Here is a 26540-nt window from a genome sequence, read left to right as displayed (position 1 = left end):
TGAAGCAAGATATGGAATTAAAACCAGAAATATTTTATTGGCTATTTGAAAGGGAGTATAATATATACTTAATTTTACACATGTTAGCAGCTGCTGGAATTGTGTTTTCACAATAGTGGAAAAACAGAGATATGTAAATGAATAAATGTTACAATGTGCAGGAATAAATAAATTGACAATTAAAATCAAGAAGGCTTTGAATACTTTTTCACGTGGGATTGGTTTTAGCAATTGCCAACTATCGGAAACAGAAATTAGAAATCCAAAAGTATGAAAGAAAACACCAATTATGTAAGGAAAGGTCCCTAAAATGTATAAGGAAATATTACTAGATCATTATTAATGCGTAGATAACTGTGGGACATTACACACCCAACAGTAGTGGGTTTCAAAAAATTTGGGAACCTCTTCTGTAGGTGTGGCCTGCTTTCCGGGTCCACTGGTGGAACCTCTTCTAACCGGTTCGGTAGATTTGACGAACCGGTTCTACTGAATAGGTCCGAACTGGTAGGAACCCACCTCTGTAGATGTTATATGACCATTTGGATTAATTTTGTTTGCCTCTTCCCTCCACTGAAGGCATAGAGAATATAAATTGTTCTGTAACTGTAATAATAAATAGGAGTTATGCTCCATCTTAAATGCTTTTAGTGTGAGTTTGGGGAAGAGAGACTACTGAAGAGCAAATCTAATGCTGACTCAACTATATGGTCTGTACAGTTCCCAGCTCCCTCTTCTGGGTGAGCTCTCGCTCCTACAAGCAGCCAAATACCATGTAATTTGTCACAGTACTGAAAACTATGTCATGCATTACAGCATGCCAATATTTTTATTCTCATGTTTTTGGTTTAGTCAGCTAGCAAATAGGGAATTTCATAGTACGTAGCAAGTTAGCATCAATGATTATCTTATATCTAAACATATTTTTTTTACTATTGTCTAGAGAAGTAATAGGTGGATGAACAAGGATTTTTTTTTTTAATTCTCAAAAACGTTTTTTAAAAGAAAAATAAAACAGGAGTCAAAAAAAGGCCCAAAGAGATACTGCCATTCACTGCAACAAATGTTGCACATGAGTGTTACACTGATTCTTTAATGTGCATTTGGAAATAAGCCTCACTAAAGGCTTTGAAGTGGGACAGGACAATTGGAATAGCTAGACACAATCCATTTCCAGCTGCCATCATAATAAATTCTTAAATCTAGCTCATACTAAATCAGACCGACCCCCAAATCCCATTGCAAAGCATTGGAGAATTCCTTTCCAATTAGTTTAATGCACTTTCTTGTATAATTTCTCCTTCTTGTCCCAATGCACTGCAAGCATTAGTGTATGGGAAAGGTACTATCCAAATCTGGAGACTTCAGATTTACAGAAGATCCTGCATGGCCATTTATAGAGACCTCTTCGTGAATAAACTGGGACAAAGGCAGAAATATTGTTGTCAATAATTCCAAGTGTCTGGTTATAGGAAGAAAGATAAATTCACAGAAAGATTATCTTCTGTTATTTTGCTACATTAGTCCACAGGTCTACAACTTCTAGTTGCAGAGCCACAGCCTGCATGCAGACAAGGATCTCTACATTCTCTGTTGAAGAACTGATGATTATTTCAACATAAGTGTGTGTTGAAATAATTTTGATGCCTGTAACTTCGGGGCCATTTTTAGAAGTGTCTTTTCAAATGAATAAGCACCAATGGCCAGAGAGAATGGTGACTCATAACAAATCTTGAAAATGGCTTGTCCACATGTGCCCTCACTGTGGCACAAACGTGTGTTGCTAACCATTCTTTAAGGATATGTGTTCATGATGTAGTCCTTGCCTCATATCCAGCCCACAGATGATCCTCTTGCCTAATTCTATGTGAAACTTCTATGGCTACTTTCAACTGCAGCACAGACCCTTTTCAGGCCCAGTCTGTGGGGTTTATTCTTTCTATGGATCATCTCTTCACATTTGTTAAATGCTTCTGTGAAACAGCATACGGGTTATAGAATAATACAAGAATAATGCAAACAGTCCAGTGGTGGGTTTCAAAACTTTTTAGAACTTCTTCTGTAGGTGTGGCCTGCTTTGTGGGAGTGGCTTGCCAGCCATGTGACCGGGTGGGAGTGGCTTGCCAGTCATGTGACTGGGTGGGCGTGGCCAACTTGTAAAATGTGGTGAAACTCACTTAACAACGCTCTTGCTTAGCAACCAAAATGTTGGCTCAGAAACTCTGGCATTTGAAGCACGCAAGTCTTAAAGCTGTCAAGTTACAAGACCCTTGCACCCCTAACCCTTTAGAAAAAAAAAACCAAGGGTGTTCAAACTTGACAGCTTTAAGACTTGTGGACTTCAACTCCCAGAATTCGTCCTCCAGCCATGTTGGCTCAGGAACTCTGGCATTGAAGTGTGCAAGTCTTAAAGCTGTCAAGTTACAAGACCCTTGCACTCCTAAACCTTTAGAAAAAAAAACCCAGGGGTGTTCAAACTTGACAGCTTTAAGACTTGTGGACCTCAACTCCCAGAATTCCTCCTCTTGCTCTTCATCTTGATCATGTGAGGACGGGCGGGGGGAGAGAGGGAGCTGGAACCGGTTCTAAACGGCACTGTAGATGTGTGGAACCTCTTCTATAGAAGAGGTTAGAACTGGCAGGAACCCACCCCTGAAACAGTCCCACTTTTCAAAATCCTTTTTTTTTTAAATGAGTGTTGCTGCTGAATGCTATTCTGGCAGCAGAAGTGGTGGAAAAGACAAATTACAATGCTAGAGCTAGGGAGATGGCTGAAGTAGCAGGGAGTCTACCTTCCAGTGCCTATTAATAGTCCACCCATCAGCCATATTTAAAAGAATGAGCAAGAACAAGCCAATGAGCTGAGGTGGCGCAGTGGTTAGGGTGCAGTACTGCAGGCCACTTTAGCTGACTGTGATCTGCAGTTCAGCGGTTCAAATCTCTCTGGCTCAAGCCACCATCAGGATGAGATTTTGAAAAGCTTCAAGAGATTCTCAGTTAAAACGAAGTGCAAGGACCTCCCTTCAAAAAAAAAAGGAATTACTTCACCCTGATTTGCTTTCTACTGCGCTAGTTTTATTAATATTTTTAAACAGGGTAATTTTTAAAGCGCGCATTTCCTCCCAGCACTCCATACCCCATTACACATTTACATTCAGGGATGGCAGAGCTGAAATCTATGAATCTGCCACCTTTTGGGGGATGGGGGTTTCCAGGTGTATATACTTGTCCTTTCCAAAGGATAGAAGACATTTGCCCTCTGCACCTGCTCGAAAGCTCTTGCGGGGCAGTCCTCCTCGAAAGCAAGGGCTGGAGTGGGTAGCGAGAGCCCCAGGGTCCTGAAACTCCTCTCTCCGGTCCGCCTTTGTCCTGCCTCTTTGGCTCAGCAGGACAAAGGCGAGTTAGCCGGACGGTGGGCCCCGCACGAGCTTTCGAGCAGGTGCAGAGGGCAAATGTCTTCTATCCTTTGGAAAGGACAAGTATATACACCTGGAAACCCCCATCCCCCAAAAGGTGGCAGATTCATAGATTTCAGCTCTGCCGTCCCTGAATGTAAATGTGTAATGGGGTATGGAGCCGAGGTGGCGCAGTGGTTAGAGTGCAGTACTGCAGGCCACTTCAGCTGATTGCTAAATGCAGTTCAGCGGTTCAAATCTCACCGGCTCAAGGTCGACTCAGCCTTCCATCCTTCCAAGGTGGGTGAAATGAGGACCCAGATTGTTGGGGGCAATATGCTGACTCTGTAAACCGCTTAGAGGGCTGAAAGCCCTATGAAGTGGTATATAAGTCTAACTGCTATTGTTATTGCTATTGCTATTGCTATTGCTATCATAGCCCCATGTATGCATAGCCCCTTCAGGAGATGTGTTTTATAGTAAAAGAAAAGCCAGATCTTTTTATCTTCTTCCATTGGCTTTAATGAATATTTTTATTCTGAGTTCATTTCTGGAGTATCCAATGAAATACTTGAAGGCACTTAAACATGTTAGTTTGAGGTATCATCCTTTCTTTCTTAAGCCATGAAATAAAAACTCCAGCTTATCATCTCTCCAGTTGTTACAACTATGCTGAAAGCCCTATGAAGCGGTATGTAAGTCTAACTGCTATTGCTATTGCTATGGAGTGCTGGGAGGAAATGCACGCTTTAAAAATTACCCTGTTTAATAAAACTAGCGCAGAAGAAAGCAAATCAGGGTGAAGTAATTCCCCCCCCCTTTTTTTGAAGGGTGGTCCTTGCCCTTCGTTTTAACTGAGGGTCTCTTGAAGCTTTTCAAAGTCTCATCCTGACGGTTGATAAGATAAAGACCCCCGTCGTTGACAGCACAGAAGTTTAATTATTGTCAATAATAATTGAGCTCAGTTTCTTCCTGGCGAATTCAGGTAGGGCCTCGTAGCGGCAAAGCTCCGCCCACTTCCCACCTCTCCATCCGAGCGCGGCCGCGGCAGGTGCGGGAGGGGCGGGGCCGAAGTGGCTGTCATTCAGCGTGGAGCCGGCTGGTTCCCCTCACCCGGGCGGCAGGCGGGAGGTCCTCGCAGAGAGAGGCTCGCATGGGGCGGCGGGCTGGAGAGAGATACACCTGGCGCGCCAAGGAGCCTCCAACCCTCCCGCGCCCGCTGCCGTCACCCTCCGCCCCGCCATCCGCGCTTTGGGTCAGGCACTTTTGAACAGCCGCTGGGCGTTCTCCTCGCCGCGGAACCTCCGCCGGGAGGGAGATCCGTTCATTCCCGTCCTAAAGTCGCTTTAGGGCTGCCTCTCTGCACGGCTCCCCCCTGGCAGATGCAGGTCTTTGCCACCCTGGAAGAGGGCTCCGCTTCAATTTGCCAGCCAGGAGTCCGCCTCCCTCCGTCCGACTCACCCCGCAGCTTCCCAGTCATCCCTTCTCCGGAGGATGCCTTCCAAGGGCTTAGCCGGGCTGTGGTTTTGGCTTCTCTTGGAAATACAGGTGAAGGTACGTTGGCCTCAGGGAGCAACTGGGCTGAAGCCTTTTGCCTCCCCCGCGTTTTTCGCACCCTGCCCGACTCGGTTCCCTCACCGGGTGCCGCATTAATGACGTCAGCGCGAATGGCTCGGGGGTTTTCTCTGAAACAATGTTAAAAGTTTTGGGTTTTTTTGCTTGTTCGTAAAATGGGACTGCGTTCCCTGAGCCTTTGCAAAATATATGAGGGTGGGGGAAAGTTTGTTGGTCTCTGCCTCTCTTTCAAATTTGCTTGGTTTCTTGTATTCTATTATTATTATTATTATTATTATTATTATTATTATTATTATTATTAGTAGTAGTAGTAGTAGTAGTAGTATGAGTAGTATGAGTAGTATGAGTAGTATTAGTAGTATTAGTAGTATGAGTAGTATTAGTATTATTATTAGTATTATTAGTAGTATTATTAGTAGTATTATTAGTAGTATTATTAGTATTATCATTAGTATTATCATTAGTATTAGTAGTAGTATTAGTAGTATTAGTAGTATTATTAGTATTATTAGTAGTATTATTATTAGTAGTAGTATTAGTATTATTATTAGTATTATTAGTATTATTATTAGTATTATTATTAGTATTATTATTAGTAGTATTAGTATTAGTATTAGTAGTAGTAGTAGTAGTATTAGTATTAGTAGTAGTATTAGTATTATATTATTAGTATCATTAGTATCATTATCATTATTATTATTGCATGGTTAATCTTTGGTGAGATTCACAGCCTTTGGGGCTGGTTGGCAGCTCAACAGCTCCAGTCCTAACCAAGGACCTAGGAACTGTTAAGGTAACATCGGAGGATATAAGCTGTTCCAAGTAGGGTGGTTTTTTGTAGAATCAGAATGTTCAAGTCTGATAAATTTAAAATGTCCAAATAGCTAGGTAGCCCTTTAGGTATTGCTCCAAGGGCTCCAATTACAATCGGGACAACAAACGATTTCTTTTTCCACAGTCACTCAACTTCAATATTATTGCTATTGCTATTGCTATTGCTATTGCTATTGCTATTGCTATTGCTATTGCTATTGCTATTGCTATTGCTATTGCTATTGCTATTACTATTACTATTACTATTACTATTACTATTATTTCATAGGGATGTGTGGGTCAAACAGCTGAAGGAAGCCAACATCTCCCGTTATCCTCTTTGCATTCAGAGTTGCTGCACTTCACAGATAATAATGGTAAGTTAAGCAGAACTTGGGATATTTGTCAGGGCACCTGAATTTTTAATAATTTCCTAACTGCTCAAGTTATGTAATAAAGAATAGCATTACTGTATGTAAAGTGAACCATACCTGAAAACAACCTTTTGAGTTCCTTTTTTTAATCTTTTGCAAATGCACCATATTTTCACTGATAGCATCCATCTCCAGAGTATAAAAGTGATGCATGTTTGCACCATATTTTCACTGATAGCATCCATCTCCAGAGTATAAAAGCAGTGCGTGTTTGCTTGGAAGTGAATGCCATAGTGTTCAGTAGTGTGGTTATAAGGACTGCAAATTTAATGTGCTGTACTATTTTGTATGAACTTTCAGAGAAGGTAACTGAGATTTTGTACATTAATGTGATCCTATGAGCAGTCCAAAAGCTCCTGTTTCAGGGCTAGGAGAACTGTAAAACTGCGGTTGTTTACATTGTTTAATCTTAAGCATGTTTGGAAATATATTCCACTGAAATCACAGAGGGAAGTACACTTTCTTGGAATTTAGCCCCACCAAAATAATGGGACTAGCTGTCAATTAAACTTGCATAATGTTGGCTGTATCATTCTGTGGGGATTCAGATAAGAATAAGCTAAACATTTAAATCATAAACAATTAACCTGTTAAATCTAATTTATCCAGTTGTAAACCCACATGGGAGTAAATGATATTGAATTTTGAGAGACTGATTCCAAATAACATGCTTACAAGTAGGCTATTAAGAAATCTTGCTGCTTTTTATAGGTGCCAAGTTCTGTGTTTTATTAGTAAGACTGAATTATTGAATTTATCTGCTGATATTTGGCATGGTAATAATTGTGAAATGTGGGCTATATTTGATGTGTTTCATTACTCTGTGTCAAAGGATTGAACATGACTTTCTTAAATTAAACTGATATATTTGTTACTGGCTTTCTTCCAGTCTAGAATTGCTGCCCTGCAACTTAAAACCTAACAATAATAACTTAATGGACGAGGAAATAACACCCACACACATTTAAGCTAATGAATAACTGTTGCTCGCAGTGAGGTCTTATCACATAGCAATAGGAACCTTAATAAAGATCCGAGCCAATCCGTGACTCGCTCTGTTTGCCTTGCAAATATTTCAGAATAAGTGAGCAACTGTCCTGTGTAAGAACACAAACATACCCACCTTTTTCTCACAACCAGGTTAACAGGGGTTCCACCACAAAACCGCGTTCGACTAAAGCGCGCTCGACGAAACCGCGTAGCTGACGTCATCACAGGGTGACAACAGCGCGGAGACAGAAGCACGCTGTAAACGCTAAACCTAAAATTAACACCTAAACCTAACCCCCCCTAAACCTAATCCTAAACCTAACCCTAAACCTAACCCTTAACCTAACCCTAAACCTAACCCTAAACCTAACCCTTAACCTAACCCTAAACCTAATCCTAACCCTTAACCTAACCCTAAACCTAACACTAACCCTTAACCTAACCCTAAACCTAATCCTAACCCTAACCCTTAACCTAACCCTAAACCTAACCCTAAACCTAACCCTAAACCTAACCCTTACCTTAACTTGAATCAGCTTGCTTTCAAAGCGCTATTTAAAGCGCCCTTCTTTCTCCACGCTCGCTGTTGTCGCCCTGTTGATGACGTCAGCGACGCAGTTTAATCGGGCGCGCTTTAGTCGAGCACGGTTTTGTCGTGCCACGGTTAACAGGTAGTCCAGCTTTTATTAAAATCATAAAACAACCAAGCAAGTAAAATCCAACAATAAAATTATCCCAATAATAACTGTAAATAACAATAAATATGGTAAATAACACATATTGATATTTTTGAATACTTAGTTAATATTAATAGTAAGGAATAGTGATGTTTTGATTACTCATCTAGCCACTTTTAAGTGCCAAGGAGTATTAATCCAGTGAGTGAACATACTTCCAAAGGGGAGAGTGATGCTTGGCCCTTCTTCTATTTAACATGCAAGAGAAGATCTGTGTCTTCCTTCTCTGGTGTAAAAAGTGTTGAGATATTCTGTCCACCTTTAGCAAGTCATTTTTAGATTAGACAGAGAAGAGTGGAATCTCCTTCTTCCCTGACTGGCCTAAATACCTAAAGCATTTATCTGTTGATGGCACAGAATATCTATAATGTTGTCTGACTGTATTTTTATAGTGACCTCCTCAGTTAAAGTCCTGGCAACACACAGTATAAGTATGCATTACATCTGACAATGAAACAATGCTTAAAAAAAAAGTTCACCCAATCTGTGAACTATGTTTGCCAATTTGTGGATGGTCAATAAAGCAATCCAGTCTCCAGAGCAAGGAGTTCAAGAGTGTGAGGCTAACCGCAGAGAGGATTACTTTGAGGCCCATGTGTCTTACCCCTCTTGAACCTTATTCACACAGGGTGTGAATAGCCACAGCAGCCCCTCCCTTTCTGCTTCAAGGATGATCTCATCCAGAGCTAATTGTTGTGAACTGGGGTGCCTCTGGATCAATAGATACAACATCTTTTGAGATTCATTCTGAGCTTATTTCTCCCTATCCAGGTCCTTGCAATTCTAGACTGTTCCACCACAAAACCGCGTTCGACTAAAGCGCGCTCGACGAAACCGCGTAGCTGACGTCATCACAGCGCGACGAAAAAAGCACGCTGTGAACGCTAAAGCTAAAATTAACCCCTAAACCTAAACCTAACCCCCCTAAACCTAACCCTAAACCTAACCCTAAACCTAACCCTAAACCTAACCCTTAACCTAACCCTAAACCTAACCCTAAACCTAATCCTAACCCTTAACCTAACCCTAAACCTAACCCTAACCCTAACCCTAACCCTAACCCTTAACCTAACCCTAAACCTAACCCTAAACCTAACCCTTACCTTAACTTGAATCAGCTTGCTTTCAAAGCGTTTTTAAAGCGCCCTTTTTTCTCTGCGGTCGCTGTTGTCGCCCTGCTGATGACATCAGCGATGCGGTTTAATCGGGCGCGCTTTAGTGGAGCGCTGTTTTGTCGTGCCACGATTCTAGACAGAGTTAAGCTGTCACAATTACTAGAGGAGATGATGCACGAATGAGGATTATCAGCAAATCAATAATTCCTCAACCAGAGCTGGTGGAAGAGCTTCCCCTACAGTTCCATGTGGATATTAAAATGTAGTAGGAAGCACTCCAAGCCTGTAGTATCTACTAGCGCTCACTAGTTCAGTTGCTTTCCCTTCAAATGGAACCATCACAAGCCAGCATCTCCAACACCAGTAGGCAAAGTATCATGGTCAATGATTACAGAAACCACTGAGAGATCTAATAGGACAAAATGGGTCATATTCACATCATTGAGATCCTGGTATACTTTGTTGATTTGGTTTGGTTTTTATCCTGCCTTTGTTATTGTTTTATCAACAAGTCAAGGCAACAAACATACCAAGAGCCAAGGTGGCGCAGTGGTTAAATGCAGCACTGCAGGCTACTGCTAGATCAGCAGTTCAGCGGTTCAAATCTCACCGGCTCAGGGTTGACTCAGCCTTCCATCCTTCCGAGGTGGGTAAAATGAGGACCCAGATTGTTGGGGGCAATATGCTGACTCTCTGTAAACCGCTTAGAGAGGGCTGAAAGCCCTATGAAGCGGTATATAAGTCTACTGCTATTGCTATTGCTATACCTAATATTCTTTCCTCCTAATGCTTTCCCCACAACAACAATCCTGTGAGGTGGATTGGGCTGAGAGAGTGTGATTGTCCAAAGTCACCCAGCTGTTGTATCCACGAGTGTAATCAATACTGTTTCTGTCCTCATCTAAAACTGGCAGAAGCCCAAATGAATCATTTTCATTTGGATTCTTCTATAATTAAGGCACTGCAACTTTTTCAGCAACATTCACCAAAGGGATTTTTTTGGAAACCACATATATTGAGATATGGCTTCTTTGAGAACAAACTTTTTTCAAGGCTGTTGATATCACACACACACCACCCTGCAAAAAAAAAGCATCAATTATCTCTTGAGTTCAAGCATGCATGCCTTTCCAGATGCCTGAAGAGCCAGGAGGATGTGGGTCTAAAGACATGTTGATTCATGCTGCAGATGACCCTATCCACTTCTCAGTCTCCACACACTCAAATGTGTTCTATGAGACAGTGGAAGACATTGCCCCATGATTCATATTAGATTCTGTCCATATATCATTTAATTGCCAATGAATATGAGTGATCCTCTCTTCAGAAAGCTTGGTCTTCATTTCAATTCATTCATTCATTTCATTCATTCATTCATTCATTCATTCAATCATTCATTCATCCATTCATTGCCTTCAAGACAGTTACCAATGCCTTCACCAAAGGCAAGGCACCCATTTGGCTTAATCTCAGACACTCTTGTCCTTCTGTTTTGGGAACCACCAAACATCTGATTCTTCTTTATTAAGCTACCTCAGTGCTTACTAGTATTATGGTACATATCAGGGCTGGGTTTCGACCGGTTCGCACCGGTCCCTGCGATCCGGTTGGTCGCCGAACCCGGAAGTAAGTAACTTCCGGGAACGGCGAAGCCCCCCCCCCGCGCCCGCGCGCGCCCGCACACCCGCGCCCGCTCCTTACCCGTTTTTTTCAAATTTCGCTCTTTCCACGCATGTGCAGAACGCCTGCGCGATCCTCCAGGAGCAGCTGGAGCATCGCGCAGATGCTAGTACGCACGTGCGCGCTGCGTGCGTGCGTGAGGACGCCGCCGGCCTCGTTCCAACCGATCCGGTTGGAACGGGGCGAGAAACCCACCCCTGGTACATATAAATCGCCCTACCTGGGAAGAGTACATCTCTCTAGGCAGACAGTACATCAATACATCTTGAGGACCTCAGTCTTAAAAAATATAGGACAGGAGGGAAGATCAGAACCATGAATCATGGCATTAGTATGTTACATCAACATAGCAAGAATTGGGGTTCCGCTAAGGATCCCTAATGTGAAAAGTCTCCAAGAGGGAAATGTCTCTTTTTCTTGGCTACCTATCTGTTCTGCATTTGTGTTAAATATAAAACAGGGTTTTGCAACAACTTTAATAGGTGGGACTTTAACTCCCAGAATTACCCAGCCTGGGTTGGGAATATAAATGCACTCATCTTAAAGTTGCTGAGGTTGAGAAACGCTAATAAAAACGTCTTTCATAACTGATGATAAAAGGATAACGTCTTCTGCATCTTTACTCTTCCTGTGTGTTTGGCATGAAAAGCAAAAAAATGCTGGAAAGAGGCAGGATTACTTGATTTCTTGCCTGAGAAAAGAATATTAATTTGACACTGCTTTGTAAGAGTTTCTGGAAAATAGGATGAAGTCCCTGATAAAAGGAAAAGGCAGTGAAAAAAGTGTGCAGTCCTTTGGGTGACAATTTACTAGGGTGTATTAAAGGAAAATATATACAAATGGAGAAGAAATGAACACTAGAGGGTGCTAAGTGTGAATTTGGGTTAATATAAAAGGAAAAAGGGAATGGCATTGCCACAGGTGTCACTGTCATACTACAGACCACTCCACCAGAGGAAATAGAAGAACCTTTTGCTAATCAATTAGCTGAGGTGTGCAGGATGCAGCCTATAATTGCAATAGGGGACTTTAACAATTCTGACATCAACTGGGAGAAAAGCTTTACACGTAGTTGGAGATCAAACTGATTCCTGATTAATCTACTAGAGAACTTTGTCTACGAAAAAGTAAAGAATGGGACTAGAGGATTGGTTGTACTGGACTTAATTCTCACTAAAAGAAATGAAATGATAGAAGGGGTTGAAGTTATGGGAACTTTGGGAGAGAGTGGCCATGTGATATTGGAATTCAACAAAATGCAGGCACAATAGAACAAAATCAAACTCATATCTTAAGCTTTAAGAAACTTAGTGAGAGCTTGAGCAGGATTCCATGAATGGAAATATTTAAGGGGAAAGCAACTCAAGAGGCTTGGGAAACTCTGAAAAATGAGATTATAAAACCCCAGTCTAGCACAATACCACTGGAAAAAAAATCATCCCACAAGAAACCAACATGGTTACATAACAAACTCTCTGATAAACTAAAAAAAAGAAAAAAGACAGGTATAAAAAGGAAAAAGAGACACCTGTAATTAAGACAGAATATCAGCATATAGTTCAAATCTACAAAGATGAAGTCAGAAAAGCTAAGGCTCAGAATGAATTAGATTTGCCCCAATTATCAAAAATATTTTTTTAAAAAAAAGTTTCTTTCAATGTAAAAAACAAGAAAAAATAATTACTCCAATAATGGGAGAAGATGGCAAAGAGTGACAGGTAGCAGGGAGAAAAAAGAACTGCTTAATTTATTCTTCGCAGGGAGAATGGATATGTTCTTGATCTCCTGTCTGCACTCATACCTACTTCTCCTGCCTCAGTACACCCCGAAACATTGGCACAAGCAAACTGTTTCATGGGCTGGATCTTATCCATACATTTCTTTGGGACACTTAATAACAGCCAAGTGCACCCTCCTGAACTGTTTTGAAAAAGGACATAAAAATGATTGAATTAGCCACAACATACATGTGTACCAGTGGTGGGTTTCAAAAATTGTTCGAACCTACTCTGTGGGTGTGGCCTCCTTTGTGGGAGTGGCTTGCTGCCCATGTGATCAGATGGGAGTGGCTTGCCGCCCATGTGACTGGATATGAAGATGCCGACGACACTTGTCAGAACCACCTTAAATTACCTCACACACAGCACTGGCATGCATAAGAATAGGATGTAAATTTGTTTTTTAAAAGGCATCTTTGGTTTGCGTTAAAACAACTTCAACACACACAATGTTCTGATTGCACCACAAATGCAGTAGTCATCCTTACCTTTCACAGAGGCACTCAGTTTTATAAATATGAGCATGATAGTGTAGAATAATCATATCCAAGGACCAGTGGTGGGTTTCAAAATTTTTGGAACCTCTTCTGTAGGTGTGGCCTGCTTTCTGGGTCCACTGGTGGAATCTCTTCTAACTGGTTCGGTAGATTTGACGAACTGGTTCTACCAAATAGGTGCGAACTGATAGCAACCCACCTCTGATGTGTACTGAGATATAAGCCATGTGGAATTCATTGGGACATCCTCTAACATAACACTGCCTAAAACTATAGCCTAAATATAAATGTCATACTATTTCTTCTATTATTTATATTGTTCAGAGTGAGATCTTGGCCTCTTTTGTCTGACATTTTTGGGGTTAGAGCATTGTACTGATTGGTCAAATTGTATTTCAATAAATGGAAGCTGAAATTACTTCAAATACTAAAATAACCTGTCAGGAGTAGCATTGTCTATTTGGTAAAAGATCACCTGGGAAACTTATTTGTACTCATTTTGTTCATTTCGATCTTTGGATGAAGAGGCATTTGACTAGTCAATAAATTGCTTTCAATTTTTAAGTCATGATTAAACTGGGCACACAGTTGGACTTACATTCTCTTCCACCCTTCCACCATCTGCGATTCTGTGATTTTTGTTGAACCATACTTTTTTCATGTTCTTTCATATAACATGCTATATACAATCAGTATAACATACGGTAGAAAATGTTTCATCCATTATGCAGGATTTCCCCCCCAATTTTTCATCTAAAATGTTCATTCCGTTCTGTTGAAAATGGCTCAACTGCAGGTAATTGCTTATTTTCTTTTTTTTTAGAAATATACTTTTTTTCTTTCCATTTTCATAACATACAATCACATGTATACTATTACATAGCCAATATCCTATTGTATTAAGTAGTAATTACATCAGTTCCTCTTGCCAACAATGCCCAGAAAGATAAAAACCCATTATTAGCTCTTCTGCTCTCCATACACCTCTTTCTTCTACCTCTCTCTACCTCCTTTCTTCCCTCCATCATCCTTTTCTACTCTACTTCCCCTTCCTTTCTCCTTCTCCTCTCTCTTCATTCCACTCCTCCTTATCCTCCTCATCTTCCCCCTTACCCTCTCTCCTATCCCTCTCTTCCCATCTTTCTTCTCTCTTCTGTTTCCCACTCTTCCTCCCATTGGTGTATTTCTGCTTCTGAGCAAACTCCATTCTATGTTGATGGTATTTATGCTTCCATATCAATATACTTAACATATCTTAGTTTTAAAGAAAAAATAGGAGAAGACAGTATACATGTGCAATTATATTACATTAAAGTCTAACACCCCTCGCCAAGCCTAATATACATCCTTCCCTCCCACCTCCCCCCCCCCCAATCCTCCCCAGACTTCCCTCCCTGACTTCCCAGAACCCATACATGGTATAAATCTTTAACAAAAACAGTCTAAAATATATTTGAAAAAAAAAGAATAGAAAATTGATAATCTTTAAATTAAACTTAGCTCCTCCTTGCTAGGCTAGGTAATTGCCTATTTTCTAGGTTATAACCTCTGGTTGCACATCTAAGTGAATCTCAACAAAAGTTTAATGAAATCTTTTTGCCTTTGAATTTTGAACCTCGAATATTAGCAAGATAGCACACCTCTGTTAACTTCAAACAGCTTCTTTAGGAAAACAGAATATAATTCTGGGAGTTCTGAATTAGAATTATCTCTTTATGAAATGGAATGAATAAGTAGTGAACCTGAAGATAACGCAATGCACCTAGTGAAAAATAGTTTTTAATACATCACACACAGTTCTTTTGAAACCCAAGTTAGTATATGAATGATTTTTTAGTATCCCCTACTTTGGGAAGGATGTTTTTCAATATAAATAATACAACACAAGAGCCTATTGTCTTTAAATATTTACACTAATGGTATACATTAACTAATATATAACATTATTTAAACCAATTTGTTGTGGGTTAATACTTTTGTCCTCTATATTTCAATATAGGGTACATTCCAAATGAAAATTTTCTTGAAGATCTGCATTGCTGATTGCAGCTGAATGATAGAGCTTGCATGAAGCAGTCAGTTGGCCTCACAGCCAGAAAGTCACTCTTTCATCTTTAGCCCTTACATCTCATTATCACTATCTTCTTGTGGATATATCAATGATAGTTATCTGGAGTCTTAATTTAGTTGAGGAGCTAAGTTGCAAATTGAATTATATTTGTAGATGCTTGGAACTGTACCTGAATTTTGGGCCTGCCATTTGCAATCTGATTCTGTGCCTTGACTGATTACAGAATATGACATTGTGACGGCATATGAAGTAGACCAAAATGGAGATTATATAACCCATGCCGTTGCACACCACGAGAGAAGGAAGCGATCAACTTCAGGGAACTCAACTGAGTCATTACATCTCCATCTCCAAGGATTTGGCCATGACTTCCAACTTGATCTTAAGGCCTCCAATTTTCTTGTGGCACCTGGATTTACTGTACAAACTCTGGGCAAGGGGGGAACCAAGACGGTACAGACATTCCCATCTGAAGACTTTTGTTTTTATCAAGGCGTTTTGCGATCGCACAAAAACTCAACTGTAGCACTTTCAACCTGTGGAGGCTTGGTAAGTAGAGAGTGTGACAAATGCTACAATTTAAGTTATGTGGAAGTCAAATCGGAAAGAAAATGTTCTATATAGGTAAGATATTTGCGAGCATTTCAGTAGCAAATCATGCAGATAATCATTTGTGATAAATTGAGAACTCTGCTGTCTTGTCTCTGCATCCGACTGGAGAAAGAAGGATTTGGATCGTGAAATGGAATAGAGTAATATTGAATAGATCTTCATTTACCAAACATAGTAACGAATCCTCTGTGAAACTCTGCATTTTAGAGTTGGAAACAGGGCTGCATCCACTTAGATAAGTTTATCACATCATCCCACCCAAAAAGTTTTTTTTTTTAAAAGCAAGAATTGAAATTGAAAATTAGCCCTGTTTTAAAAAGTCATGTTACAAGCCTTCATATAGGTAGGGTTTTTTAATATCCTTGCCCACCCTAGCAGGTGGACTGTTTGATGCCCTCCTGTAAGCAAGTTGGCTCATTTCCATTTTATCTATGTTTAGACAATAATCAGATTTGTTCATTCCTTGCATTTTACTGACAGTGTGAGAACTAACTCACAACAGCTCTCTCTTCCTGTGAAGAATGATCCTGTGATAACCATGCCAATACATTGGGGGCAGAAAGGTTTGATTAGGTATAATACAGGGGTGGGTTTCAACCGGTTCGCAGCGGTTCCCGCGAACCGGTTGGTCGGCGAACCCGGAAGTAAGTAACTTCCGGGAACGGCGAAGGGCCCACCCGCCCGCCCGCGCTCCTTACCAGTCTTTGAAGGCTTCTGCGCTTCCACGCAGGCGCATGGCACATACAGCGCCTGCGCGATTGTCCGCGAGCAGTTGGAGCATCACGCAGGCGCTAAGACGCATGCGTGAACTGCACTCATGCACGAGGATGCTGCCGGCCCCGTTCCAACCGAACCAGTTGGAATGGGATTAGCAACCCACCCCTGGTATAATACCATACTAGGAAGTAGAAGAAGGGAACATATTGAATTTGTTGCTCAGTGATGACTCAGATCAGAGCAGTGATGTGTGGTGAGGTTTATGGCTGGTGAGGCAGTCCTATCCCCTGACACCCCACTGACTAAAGCACTTTCTTTCACCCGCCTGAGCTCGCGGCAGCCCGCCTGAGCTCGCGGTAGAGCTCAGGCGGGCTGTCGCGAGCTCAGGCAGGCGAAAGAAAGTGCTTTAGCCAGTGGGATGTCACAGGAGAGGAGAGAATGCCTGAGCATTGCATTTATTAAAGAAAAAAGGAAAAAAGGCAATTTGAAGGAAAAGAGGGAGCGTGGAGTGGGGGTGGAGGGCATCGGAAACGGAAAGGAGGAAGAGTGAGCGCGACGCTGCAGCTTTAAACAGAATGACAGAGTTGAAGCCTCTAAAAAATGCGCCCTCTACTATGAGGCAGGAGAACTGCGTGCCTCAACTACCTTGGGATTTTTTAGGCTTTTAACCCTCGCTTAACTCTGCTCGAGCGCCTAAAAAGCCAGACTAGATGAGGCATGCAGTTCTCCTGCCTCATAGTAGAGGGCGCTTTTTTAGAGGCTTTGTTAAACAGGCAGCCATTCACGGTGTGGCAGCAGCTAGCTAGCCTAACCTCAGCACTCGCCTTTTCCCATTTACATTTTTCTTTCCTTTTCATGATTGACATTGGTGAGGCTGTGGATCTCCTGCCTCCCCTGACTGCACGTCACTGGATCAGAGCATACTTTGTGTATCACACCATCATTCATTCATTCATTCATTCATTCATTCATTCATTCATTCATTCATTCATTCATTCATTCATTCACCTTATGTGGGAAGGAGAACAAAGATCTTGGAGTCTGAAAGAAACACTCAGTTTCATCAGTCATTGAGCCGAGGTGGCGCAGTGGTTAAATGCAGCACTGCAGGCTACTTCAGCTGACTGCAGTTCTGCAGTTCGGCGGTTCAAATCTCACCGGCTCAGGGTTGACTCAGCCTTCCATCCTTCCGAGGTGGGTAAAATGAGGACCCGGATTGTTGTCGGGGGCAATATGCTGACTCTGTAAACCGCTTAGAGAGGGCTGAAAACCCTATGAAGCGGTATATGTCTAACTGCTATTGCTATTGCTATTCCATCTTATTGTTACCATCCTGAGTCCTTTTGTGTTTCTAGCCATCTGATCTGATTTGTTTTATGGAAATCACAAGTGAGTTAAGTTCCTATTCCAGCTTTACTAGGGAACCACGAATTTCAGATAATTTCTCATAAAAGATATTTGACCACCCAGAAAACTTATAAATAAACAGAAATGTTCTGTAAACAGTCTAGCTTTCATAATTTCTGATTTAGGGTTATTAACTCCCACTGAGACCAGTCCTGGAAATTTTATTCCTCCAATTAAAGTGTGCATGTGACATACTTGCAATTGAGCTATGCATATACACCCTTACACTTGCCAGAATCCATGCTCCCAAAAAAGACAGGGCCAGTACAAAATATTAAATTACTATGAATTGTACTAATCACTGTCAGTTAAGATTAATTGCTTGTAAAATATAGCATTCCATTTATAAAATTAATTTAGCCCCATTTTCATATCTACAACCATTCATTCGCAGAAAGCTATCCTCTCAACCACAAGTATAAATATTCTCGGAGGGACTGTAGAATTAGAGTTCAGGAAAGCAAACAAATCTACATATGCTTACTCTTTGTTAAGTTATATTGATTTCAGCGGCTCTTATTCTCATTTAAGAATGGAAAGGGTACTGCTATATTGGCTGCTAGTGAAAATTGGGGAAGAAATCAGGAGGTTTTTTGTTACAGTTTCCTATCCCCCGCATCCCGTCCCAAAATAAGTAAGGTCAAAAGAGGCATTGTAGTGGGCTTTCCCAATGCTGGATTACGAGCAATCTAATTTTTAATTTTTGCAGTTCCCACTCTGTACCATGTGTTGAGTTAGAAGGGAATATCTCTAGCATAACCTGGGTCAAATATGGCCCACCATTTAGATTTGGTTACTCATAGCAATTACTTAGACAAAGTTCTATATTGACTAGTTAAGAGGCTCCTATACACCATGAACGCATAACTCCTCATTTTGCTTTTTTTTACTCATAGCATGTGATATATTCTATCTACAATACTGATTGAAGAACAATGCATTCTGGTGGAAGATTATGGCTGTATTCTTGATCCCAGTAGATTGATCCTTAATGGAGCTAATTCTCGAAGTTTCTTTAAGGCAATTTCCATCACAGGAAATTGAGTATTTTAGATACAGATTAACAGAGTTGGAAGGGATCTTGAAGGTCATCTAGTCCAACCCCCCGCCCAAGAAGACCCTACACCATTTTTGACAAATGGCAGTCCAGTCTCTTGAAAGCTTCCAGTGACAAAGCTCTTATAACTTCTGAAGGCAAGCTCTTCTATTAGTTGATTGCTCTCGCTGTTGGAAAAATTTATCCTTATTTCCAGGTTGAATCTCTCCTTGATCAGTTTCCATCCATTATTCCTTGCCTGGCCTTCAAGTGCTTTGGAAAATAGCTTGACCCTTTCCTCTTTCTGGCAGCCCCTCAAATATTGCAACACTGCTATCATGTCTCCCCTGGTCCTTCTCTTCACTAGACTAGCCATGCCCAGTTACTGCAACCTTTCATCTTGTTTTAGCCTCCAGTCCAGTCCCCTAATCATTTTGGTTGTGCTTCACTGCACTTTTTCTAGAGTGTCAACATCTTTTTGTATAGTGTGATGACCAAAATTGGATGCAGTATTCTAGGTGTGTGCATTTTTATTATTTGATGACCAGAGACATCCAAGAACCAAAACTGTGGTTATAACTATGCAATTTAAGGCCTTGATATATTGCCTGGCACTTTTTAACATGACATGAATATAAAAAGGGGATTATGTTTTTGAAGATGCAATCATGACCACCATCCTGTCATGTAGACGATGACTAGAGCATCAAACAAATATGAGGTAATTTCACAGGCTCAGTAAATAGTGCATCCTAGTGGGGACTCAGCTGATACATTTGACTAGCGAGTAATGAAAAATTAACTGGATGATATAATGTTTTGAATATTGTGTTCATATTTTATTTGATACTTTGATATATGGTTATTGAAGATGTTGGCTAAAGTATTCATGCACATCAATTTTTCAGTTCCACCACAAAACTGCGCTCAACTAAAACGCGTCTGACTAAACCGCGTCGCTGACGTCATCAACAGGGCGACAACAGCGCGGAGACAGAAGCATGCTGTAAACCCTAAACCTAAAATTAACCCCTAAACCTAAACCTAACCCCCCTAAACCTAATCCTAAACCTAACCCTAAACCTAACCCTAAACCTAACCCTAAACCTAACCCTAAACCTAACCCTTAACCTAACCCTAAACCTAATCCTAACCCTTAACCTAACCCTAAAGCTAACCCTAAAGCTAACCCTAAAGCTAACCCTTACCTTAAGTTGAATCGGCTTGCTTTCAAAGCGCTATTTAAAGCACCCTTCTTTCTCCGCGCTGGCTGTTGTCGCCCTGTTGATGACGTCAGTGACACGGTTTAATCGGGCGCGGCTTAGTCGAGCGCGGTTTTGACGGGTCACGCAATTTTTCACTCTATGGGCCAGCATTGTGCTTTTAGTAAGCTTCTGTTACTGTGTTTTCAACCTAATTGAAATTAATTGAAATTCTCCATTTCATAAAAATAATATTCTCATTCTTCTGCGGAGATGGGAAATTTCAGAAAAAAATATGTGAGTGGGGAAAATTATGATAATATAATAATTATATTATGATAATTATGAATTCATTTTAAAACCAAAAATGTTGTCCCCTTTCAGTCTCCTCGCACTGCATGTGTTTCCAGTAATTCTGGTGGAAAATATCATATCAAATTGACCCCATGGCAGCCAAGGAAAGAAGTTGTTGCTCTGAAAGTTACTTCTATTTTAAGTTTAAAAGTTTTTTTTAAAAAAAAACATTAAACTTTTCTTCTTTGCTAAGTCATCTTACTTTTAGAATGCCCAAGGAATGGCATTATGGAATGGGCAATGCAAAAAGCATAGATGAGAAGAGATTCTGAAATTATCCACATTATGTAAAAAAAAACCTAACCCTTGATATTAATACATGTCATTTTTCAGTGTATTTATGAACTGCAGTAAGCATCTGCATATTAATATTAAAAACTTGTGAAGTGGATTTAATGTTCTATAGGGAGATGACTTCACTTAATTACAGATATATTTTGTCATGAGATAACATGATGTCTCTTTGTTAGAATGCCAGGATTATGCTATTTATTTTTACCAAAATCCCACCCATAGGTTCCACCCAGGAAAGAAAGTCTAATTTATATTCAGAAATGCTTAACTTTTAGCTTATTATTTATTGAAACATAAATGTTCAAGGTGATTAGGGACTTTTTCCACTTTCAAAGTATTAAAAAAAAATGATGCGTAATAAAGGGGGAATCAATTAATCAGCCACCCCTCCATACTCTTGAAGATTTGTTTAACAAGTTTTTCCTCTTTGGTGACTATAAAATAGCAAAATAATTTCGTGCTCCCAGGATTTATATTCTCAGTTTGACTATTTATGCATCTCAAGTGGTATTAATCACAAAACTAACACCAGGAACTGACTTATACATGTTTAGCTGTACATGTTTCATAGCTCAGTAAATGAGTGTCTTCATTTGGGATAGAAAAAAAAAATCTGCCTGGGAATCTGTGATGAGACATCCTCATAATGCAGTAAGCAGTATTTTAGTAGTAATAAGGATTTTGTAGCATATCAAAAATTTAGGTAGTGGAGTAAATCTTTTACAACCATATTTGGAAAAAATCATCATTAAGCAGTGTGGTCATTAAGTGAGGCATCATATGACCTCACAGCAGTGGTGGGTTTCAAAAATTGTTCGAACCTACTCTGTGGGTGTGGCCTCCTTTGTGGGAGTGGCTTGCCACCCATGTGCCCGGATGGGAGTGGCTTGCCGCCCATGTGACCGGATATGAAGATGCCGATGACACTTGTCAGAACCACCTTAAATTACCTCACACACAGCACTGGCATGCATAAGAATATGGTGTAAACTTGTTTTTTAAAAGGCATCTTTGGTTTGCGTTAAAACAACTTCAACACACGCAATGTTCCGATTGCACCACAAACGCAGTAGTCATCCTTACCTTTCACAGAGGCACTGAGTTTTATAAATATGAGCATGATAGTATAGAATAATCATATCCAAGGACCAGTGGTGGGTTTCAAAAAATTTTGGAACCTCTTCTGTAGGTGTGGCCTGCTTTCCGGGTCCACTGGTGGAACCTCTTCTAACCGGTTCGGTAGATTTGACGAACCGGTTCTACCGAATAGGTGTGAACTGGTAGGAACCCACCTCTGCCTCACAGCCTTTTTTGCCCCAGTCATTAAGCAAATTACCCTGGTCTTTAAGGAAGATAGCACATGACCACAATTTTCAACCTTCCCTGATGACTTTCCAGTGAATAAAGGCAAACATATGTGTACCAGGATAATGTTGCAAGATCCAGCCTGGGAACAGAGGTTTTGTCTTCTGAGTTTTCAGACTCATGCTGGAGCCCATTCTCAGGGAACTTCTCTCTACCAGAATATACCGGACAGTTCAGAAGACTAAACCTCTGATCCCAGTGACTGACCCAGATCGGATCTTCCTTCTGACTTATCCGACTTACCAGAAGCCAACTGGAAAGGTTACAAATGACCCTCAGGGCATGGCATGGCATGGCACTGCAATTGTCTCAAATGCAGAGCCAAAACTATGTTCTTGTGGCTGCGGTGGTCTGGTTATAAGTCACTCTTTTCAGCACCAATTTAATTTCAAACAGTCAGTAAATGAATAGTCATAAATGGAGGACTATCTTTATGGGGAGAAAAACCTAAACAATGAGCGTAACATGTCACTATAAGGGCCAACTGAAACATACAGAGCAGAAAAAGCTTCTGAGTTCCATAGACATCTTCTTCCTTAAGATGGGCAATGAACAAAAACAGGAGGAAGAAGAGAAAAGGACAGAAAGGAGTTTCAAGACTAACAATTTGGGTTTTCAGCAAAAAAAAAAAAAAAAAAAAAAAAAAAACCATAGTAAACAAGCAATGAATTTGAAATTATTTGGATCATCTCTAGCACTACCAGAAAGTAAATTCCTTTGTAAATCTAGCACCTTAGTGTTCTAAAATGTCCTTTACAAATCTGACAAACTATTTTTATTATTTACATCATATCAACCACTCCTGCAGCCAGGTCAGTGGTGGGTTTCAAAAATTGTTCGAACCTACTGTGGGTGTGGCCTCCTTTGTGGGAGTGGTTTGCTGCCCATGTGACCGGATGGGAATGGCTTGCCGCCCATGTGACCGGATATGAAGATGCCGACGACACTTGTCAGAACCACCTTAAATTACCTCACACACAGCACTGGCATGCATAAGAATATGATGTAAACTTGTTTTTTAAAAGGCATCTTTGGTTTGCATTAAAACAACTTCAACACACGCAATGTTCTGATTGCACCACAAACGCAGTAGTCATCCTTACCTTTCGCAGAGGCACTGAGTTTTATAAATATGAGCATGATAGTGTAGAATAATCATATCCAAGGACCAAAATTTGGAAGCTCTTCTGTAGGTGTGGCCTGCTTTCCGGGTCCACTGGTGGAACCTCTTCTAACCGGTTCGGTAGATTTGACGAACCGGTTCTACTGAATAGGTGCGAACTGGTAGGAACCCACCTCTAGTCCAGGTAATCTTATTCTCAGGTTAATTTACAATAGGTCTATTTGTACACCAATCACATCTTTTCATTATTACTTTTGTTAAAAGTGAATTCCTCAAATTTTGGACAAATATTTATGTATATGAAATATAAGCCTAGAAATATCTGAGCTATCTTAATATCTTGTCACAAGAACTAATTCAGTACGTCCTGAAATCAAATGGTCTTTGGTTCCATTTGAAACATATTTTGTCAATCTGGATTTTAGGTTCAATTCTCTTTTTCTCCCTAGTCATATTCTCCCTGAATGTGGAACTGTCACTTAGGATTCCCACATCATCATCAGGTGTATATAATAATGCAGCATATTGAGGTCCATGATGTTTTGTAAGTTGTTATGGCAACACAATAACAAGTAGGAGTCTTTCCTGATATATGAAGCTTGAAAACTCCAAAACTACTACAGGTTTGACCCAGAAGACAAAAAAACACTTTACCTTATTATTATGAAATATAAAGTATTAGTGGTCAGTGGTGCAAAAGACCTATTAGCCGATTCAGTCTTCCATTATCATATTTTCCTTTGATAGGATTTTAAAAGTGTTATTTTGGGATTTCCTAATGACTAAATTTCTACACTTTCCCCACTGTTTAAATAGCCCTGTGCATTGCTTCATATTTAATTCCTTAAACAATCCTTTGCACCAGAGGCACAAGAAGAGCGTTTATCTGCTATATTTTAAAGCAATTGTATCTTTTCCCATATGGCAGTGCACAGCTGCTTTTAAGAGGTCTTACTTACCACCCATAAAGCGCTCCATGGTAGTGGATCTGACTATCTGAGAGACCGCCTTCTGCCAATAACCTCCCTGCGTCCCATCAGATCGCATAGAGCGGGCCTCCTCCGTATTCCATCCGCCAGTCAGTGCCGACTGGCGACCACCCGGAGGAGAGCCTTCTCAGTTGCTGCTCCGACGCTATGGAACAATCTCCCCGTGGAGATTCGTACCCTGACCACAGTCCAGGCCTTCCGTACAGCCCTCAAGATCTGGCTAGCCCGTCAGGCCTGGGGATAAATTTTCTTGCCCCTCCCGAATACTGAGTGAATGTTGTGTTTTAGTACTTTTTAGTTATTTCACATTTTCTTTTGTATTTTGTCTTTCACTCCCCTTCCCTTACTATTGTAAGCCGCCCTGAGTCCCCTCAGGGAAAAGGGCGGCCTATAAATGCTAAATAAAATCTAAAAAAAAATCTAAATCTAAAGAGATATAGACACGTGGTACATTTGGGCCCCCACTCATTCTGGAAGGCCTCTTGGCAATCAAATCTCAACGGCTGCATAACCCCAACATTACAGAGGTGGATACCTTTATAATATGAGAAATTATTGCCACTACAATTTTGGGGAAAAGATTAAATAACATTTTACAGTAAATCTTACCTGCTCCTGTACATTAAAGTGAGAATAGATCTGCCACCCAAATTATGTTGCTCTGCAGAGCTTGTTAATGTAAGTATGACCTACATGCCTGAAAATGATGTTCGATAGTGTTCCTTTTTCCTCACTATCAACAGGCATTGATATGGAATGAAGACAGAGAAAATTTATAATGCTGGAGAAAATGTTATAGTCAGTGTGTAACTGGTGAGTTCTACACAATGAGTTTTATTCTTAAACTGTTCTGATTGCAGGTTAAACCCAAGAAATACTACTCTGAAATGTTCTCAGATTTTTGTGACATTTGCCGAAATCAGGGCACTATAAAAACAGTTTGGTTTGGTTTATTGGATTTATATGCCGCCCTTCTCCCAAGGACTCAGGGCGGCGTACAATATTACATACATACACATATTACAAAAGTTAAAAAAATAGATAGAATATCCAAAAAACAAACCCAATTAAGATTCACAATAACATTTTAAAAAATCAATTAAAATTAACAATAATCAATCATTTATTTTGTTTTGTTCAGGCCAGGCTGGCTTGCTGGAAAAGCCAACTTTTTAGGGTGCGTCGGAAGGACTGGAGGTCGGGGATTATACGAAGCTCCGGGGGCAGCTCATTCCAGAGGGAAGGCGCTCCCACAGAGAAGGGTCTCCCCCTGGGGGTCGCTAGCCGACACTGTCTGGCCGACGGCACCCTGAGGAGGCCAACTCTGTGGGATCGCACTGGACGGTGAGAGGTTACCGGTGGCAGTAGGTGGTCTCACAGATATCCTGGGCCCAACAGTCATGATTACACTTAACAGGCACTTATACTGCCTTTGCTTTAGTTTTTCCTACAGACAGATTTATAAAAAAAACATCATTGTGGTCTTTCCTGTATACACTATGGGGAAGTTTTCTCCTTCTCCTCTACCATTTCTGAGGCTGCATTTCAGTCCCTTTGCAATTTTGTGTTCAGTTGCATTGCAATGTGGAATATAATTGCTGGGAAGTAGTCGTGGGCCTTACCTGAGGATGGGGGTAGGGTTACCTTTCATCATCACCAAAGAACATCTTCATCAAAGAACAACTTCATCATTATTAAAGAACATTTCATTTCATTTTCATTTTCCCTTTATTTGTATGCCGCTCTTTTCCCTGGGGGGACTCAGGGCGGCTCACAGTTTAAAAAAAAGGGGGGGAGGACAAACAGTTTCCAACATACAGACAATACAACATATTAAAAAACACAACAGCCACACAATTCGAGTGGGGTTAGAGTCTTAACCCCAGGCCAGCCGGGACAGCCAGATCTTTAGGGCGGCGCGGAAGGACTGGAGAGTGGTGAGGGTCCGAATCTCCACGGGGAGTTCATTCCAGAGGGTCGGAGCAGCCACCGAGAAGGCTCTCCTCCAGGTAGTTGCCAGTCTACACTGGCTAGATGATGGAATTCGGAGGAGGCCTAATCTTTGCGATCGTATCGGTCTAGTGGAGGTAATTGGCAGTAGGCAGTCTCTCAAGTACATCACCCAGCAACTTGCATTTTGGAACACTGTAAGAAGCTAAAAGCTTACAAGAACAAACTTGCCAAACTTTACACAGCTAAGACTCAATGGGCAAACGTTTGATACATATACCGTAAATCCACTTGGGGGGGGGTGGGAGGGGTTAGTTCTTCAGACAGAACATATTAGAGAGAGGCTAATATCACTTTAGAAATCATAGAAGTCTCTCCCGGTATCTGAAAAAGGCTTTACCAATGT

At 40.9% G+C, this 26540-nt stretch overlaps 1 protein-coding gene and 1 long non-coding RNA gene across 2 annotated transcripts in view; one reads left to right on the top strand and one right to left on the bottom strand.

Annotated features, from left to right (window-relative positions):
- Positions 1–26540, bottom strand: part of LOC148044493 (uncharacterized) — a 1189713-nt gene that overhangs the window by 78709 nt on the left and 1084464 nt on the right. The gene's annotated exons all lie outside the window — the stretch shown is intronic.
- The window catches only part of ADAMTS16 (ADAM metallopeptidase with thrombospondin type 1 motif 16), a 118477-nt gene continuing 96574 nt past the window's right edge, over positions 4638–26540 (top strand). The window contains exons 1-3 of the mRNA XM_087721921.1: positions 4638–4949; positions 6073–6160; positions 15309–15634. Coding sequence (XP_087578047.1) covers positions 4890–4949; positions 6073–6160; positions 15309–15634 — 474 coding nt within the window. The 5' untranslated portion in view covers positions 4638–4889. The remainder of the gene's footprint in view (positions 4950–6072; positions 6161–15308; positions 15635–26540) is intronic.

This window comes from Thamnophis sirtalis, unplaced genomic scaffold (assembly GCF_051295495.1).
Source record: "Thamnophis sirtalis isolate CommonGarterSnake01/CBP01778 unplaced genomic scaffold, rThaSir2_p1.2 scaffold_8, whole genome shotgun sequence".
Lineage (NCBI taxonomy): Eukaryota > Metazoa > Chordata > Lepidosauria > Squamata > Natricidae > Thamnophis > Thamnophis sirtalis.
Note: the sequence above shows the minus strand (reverse complement) of the source record. Positions and strands in the feature narration are given on the sequence as shown.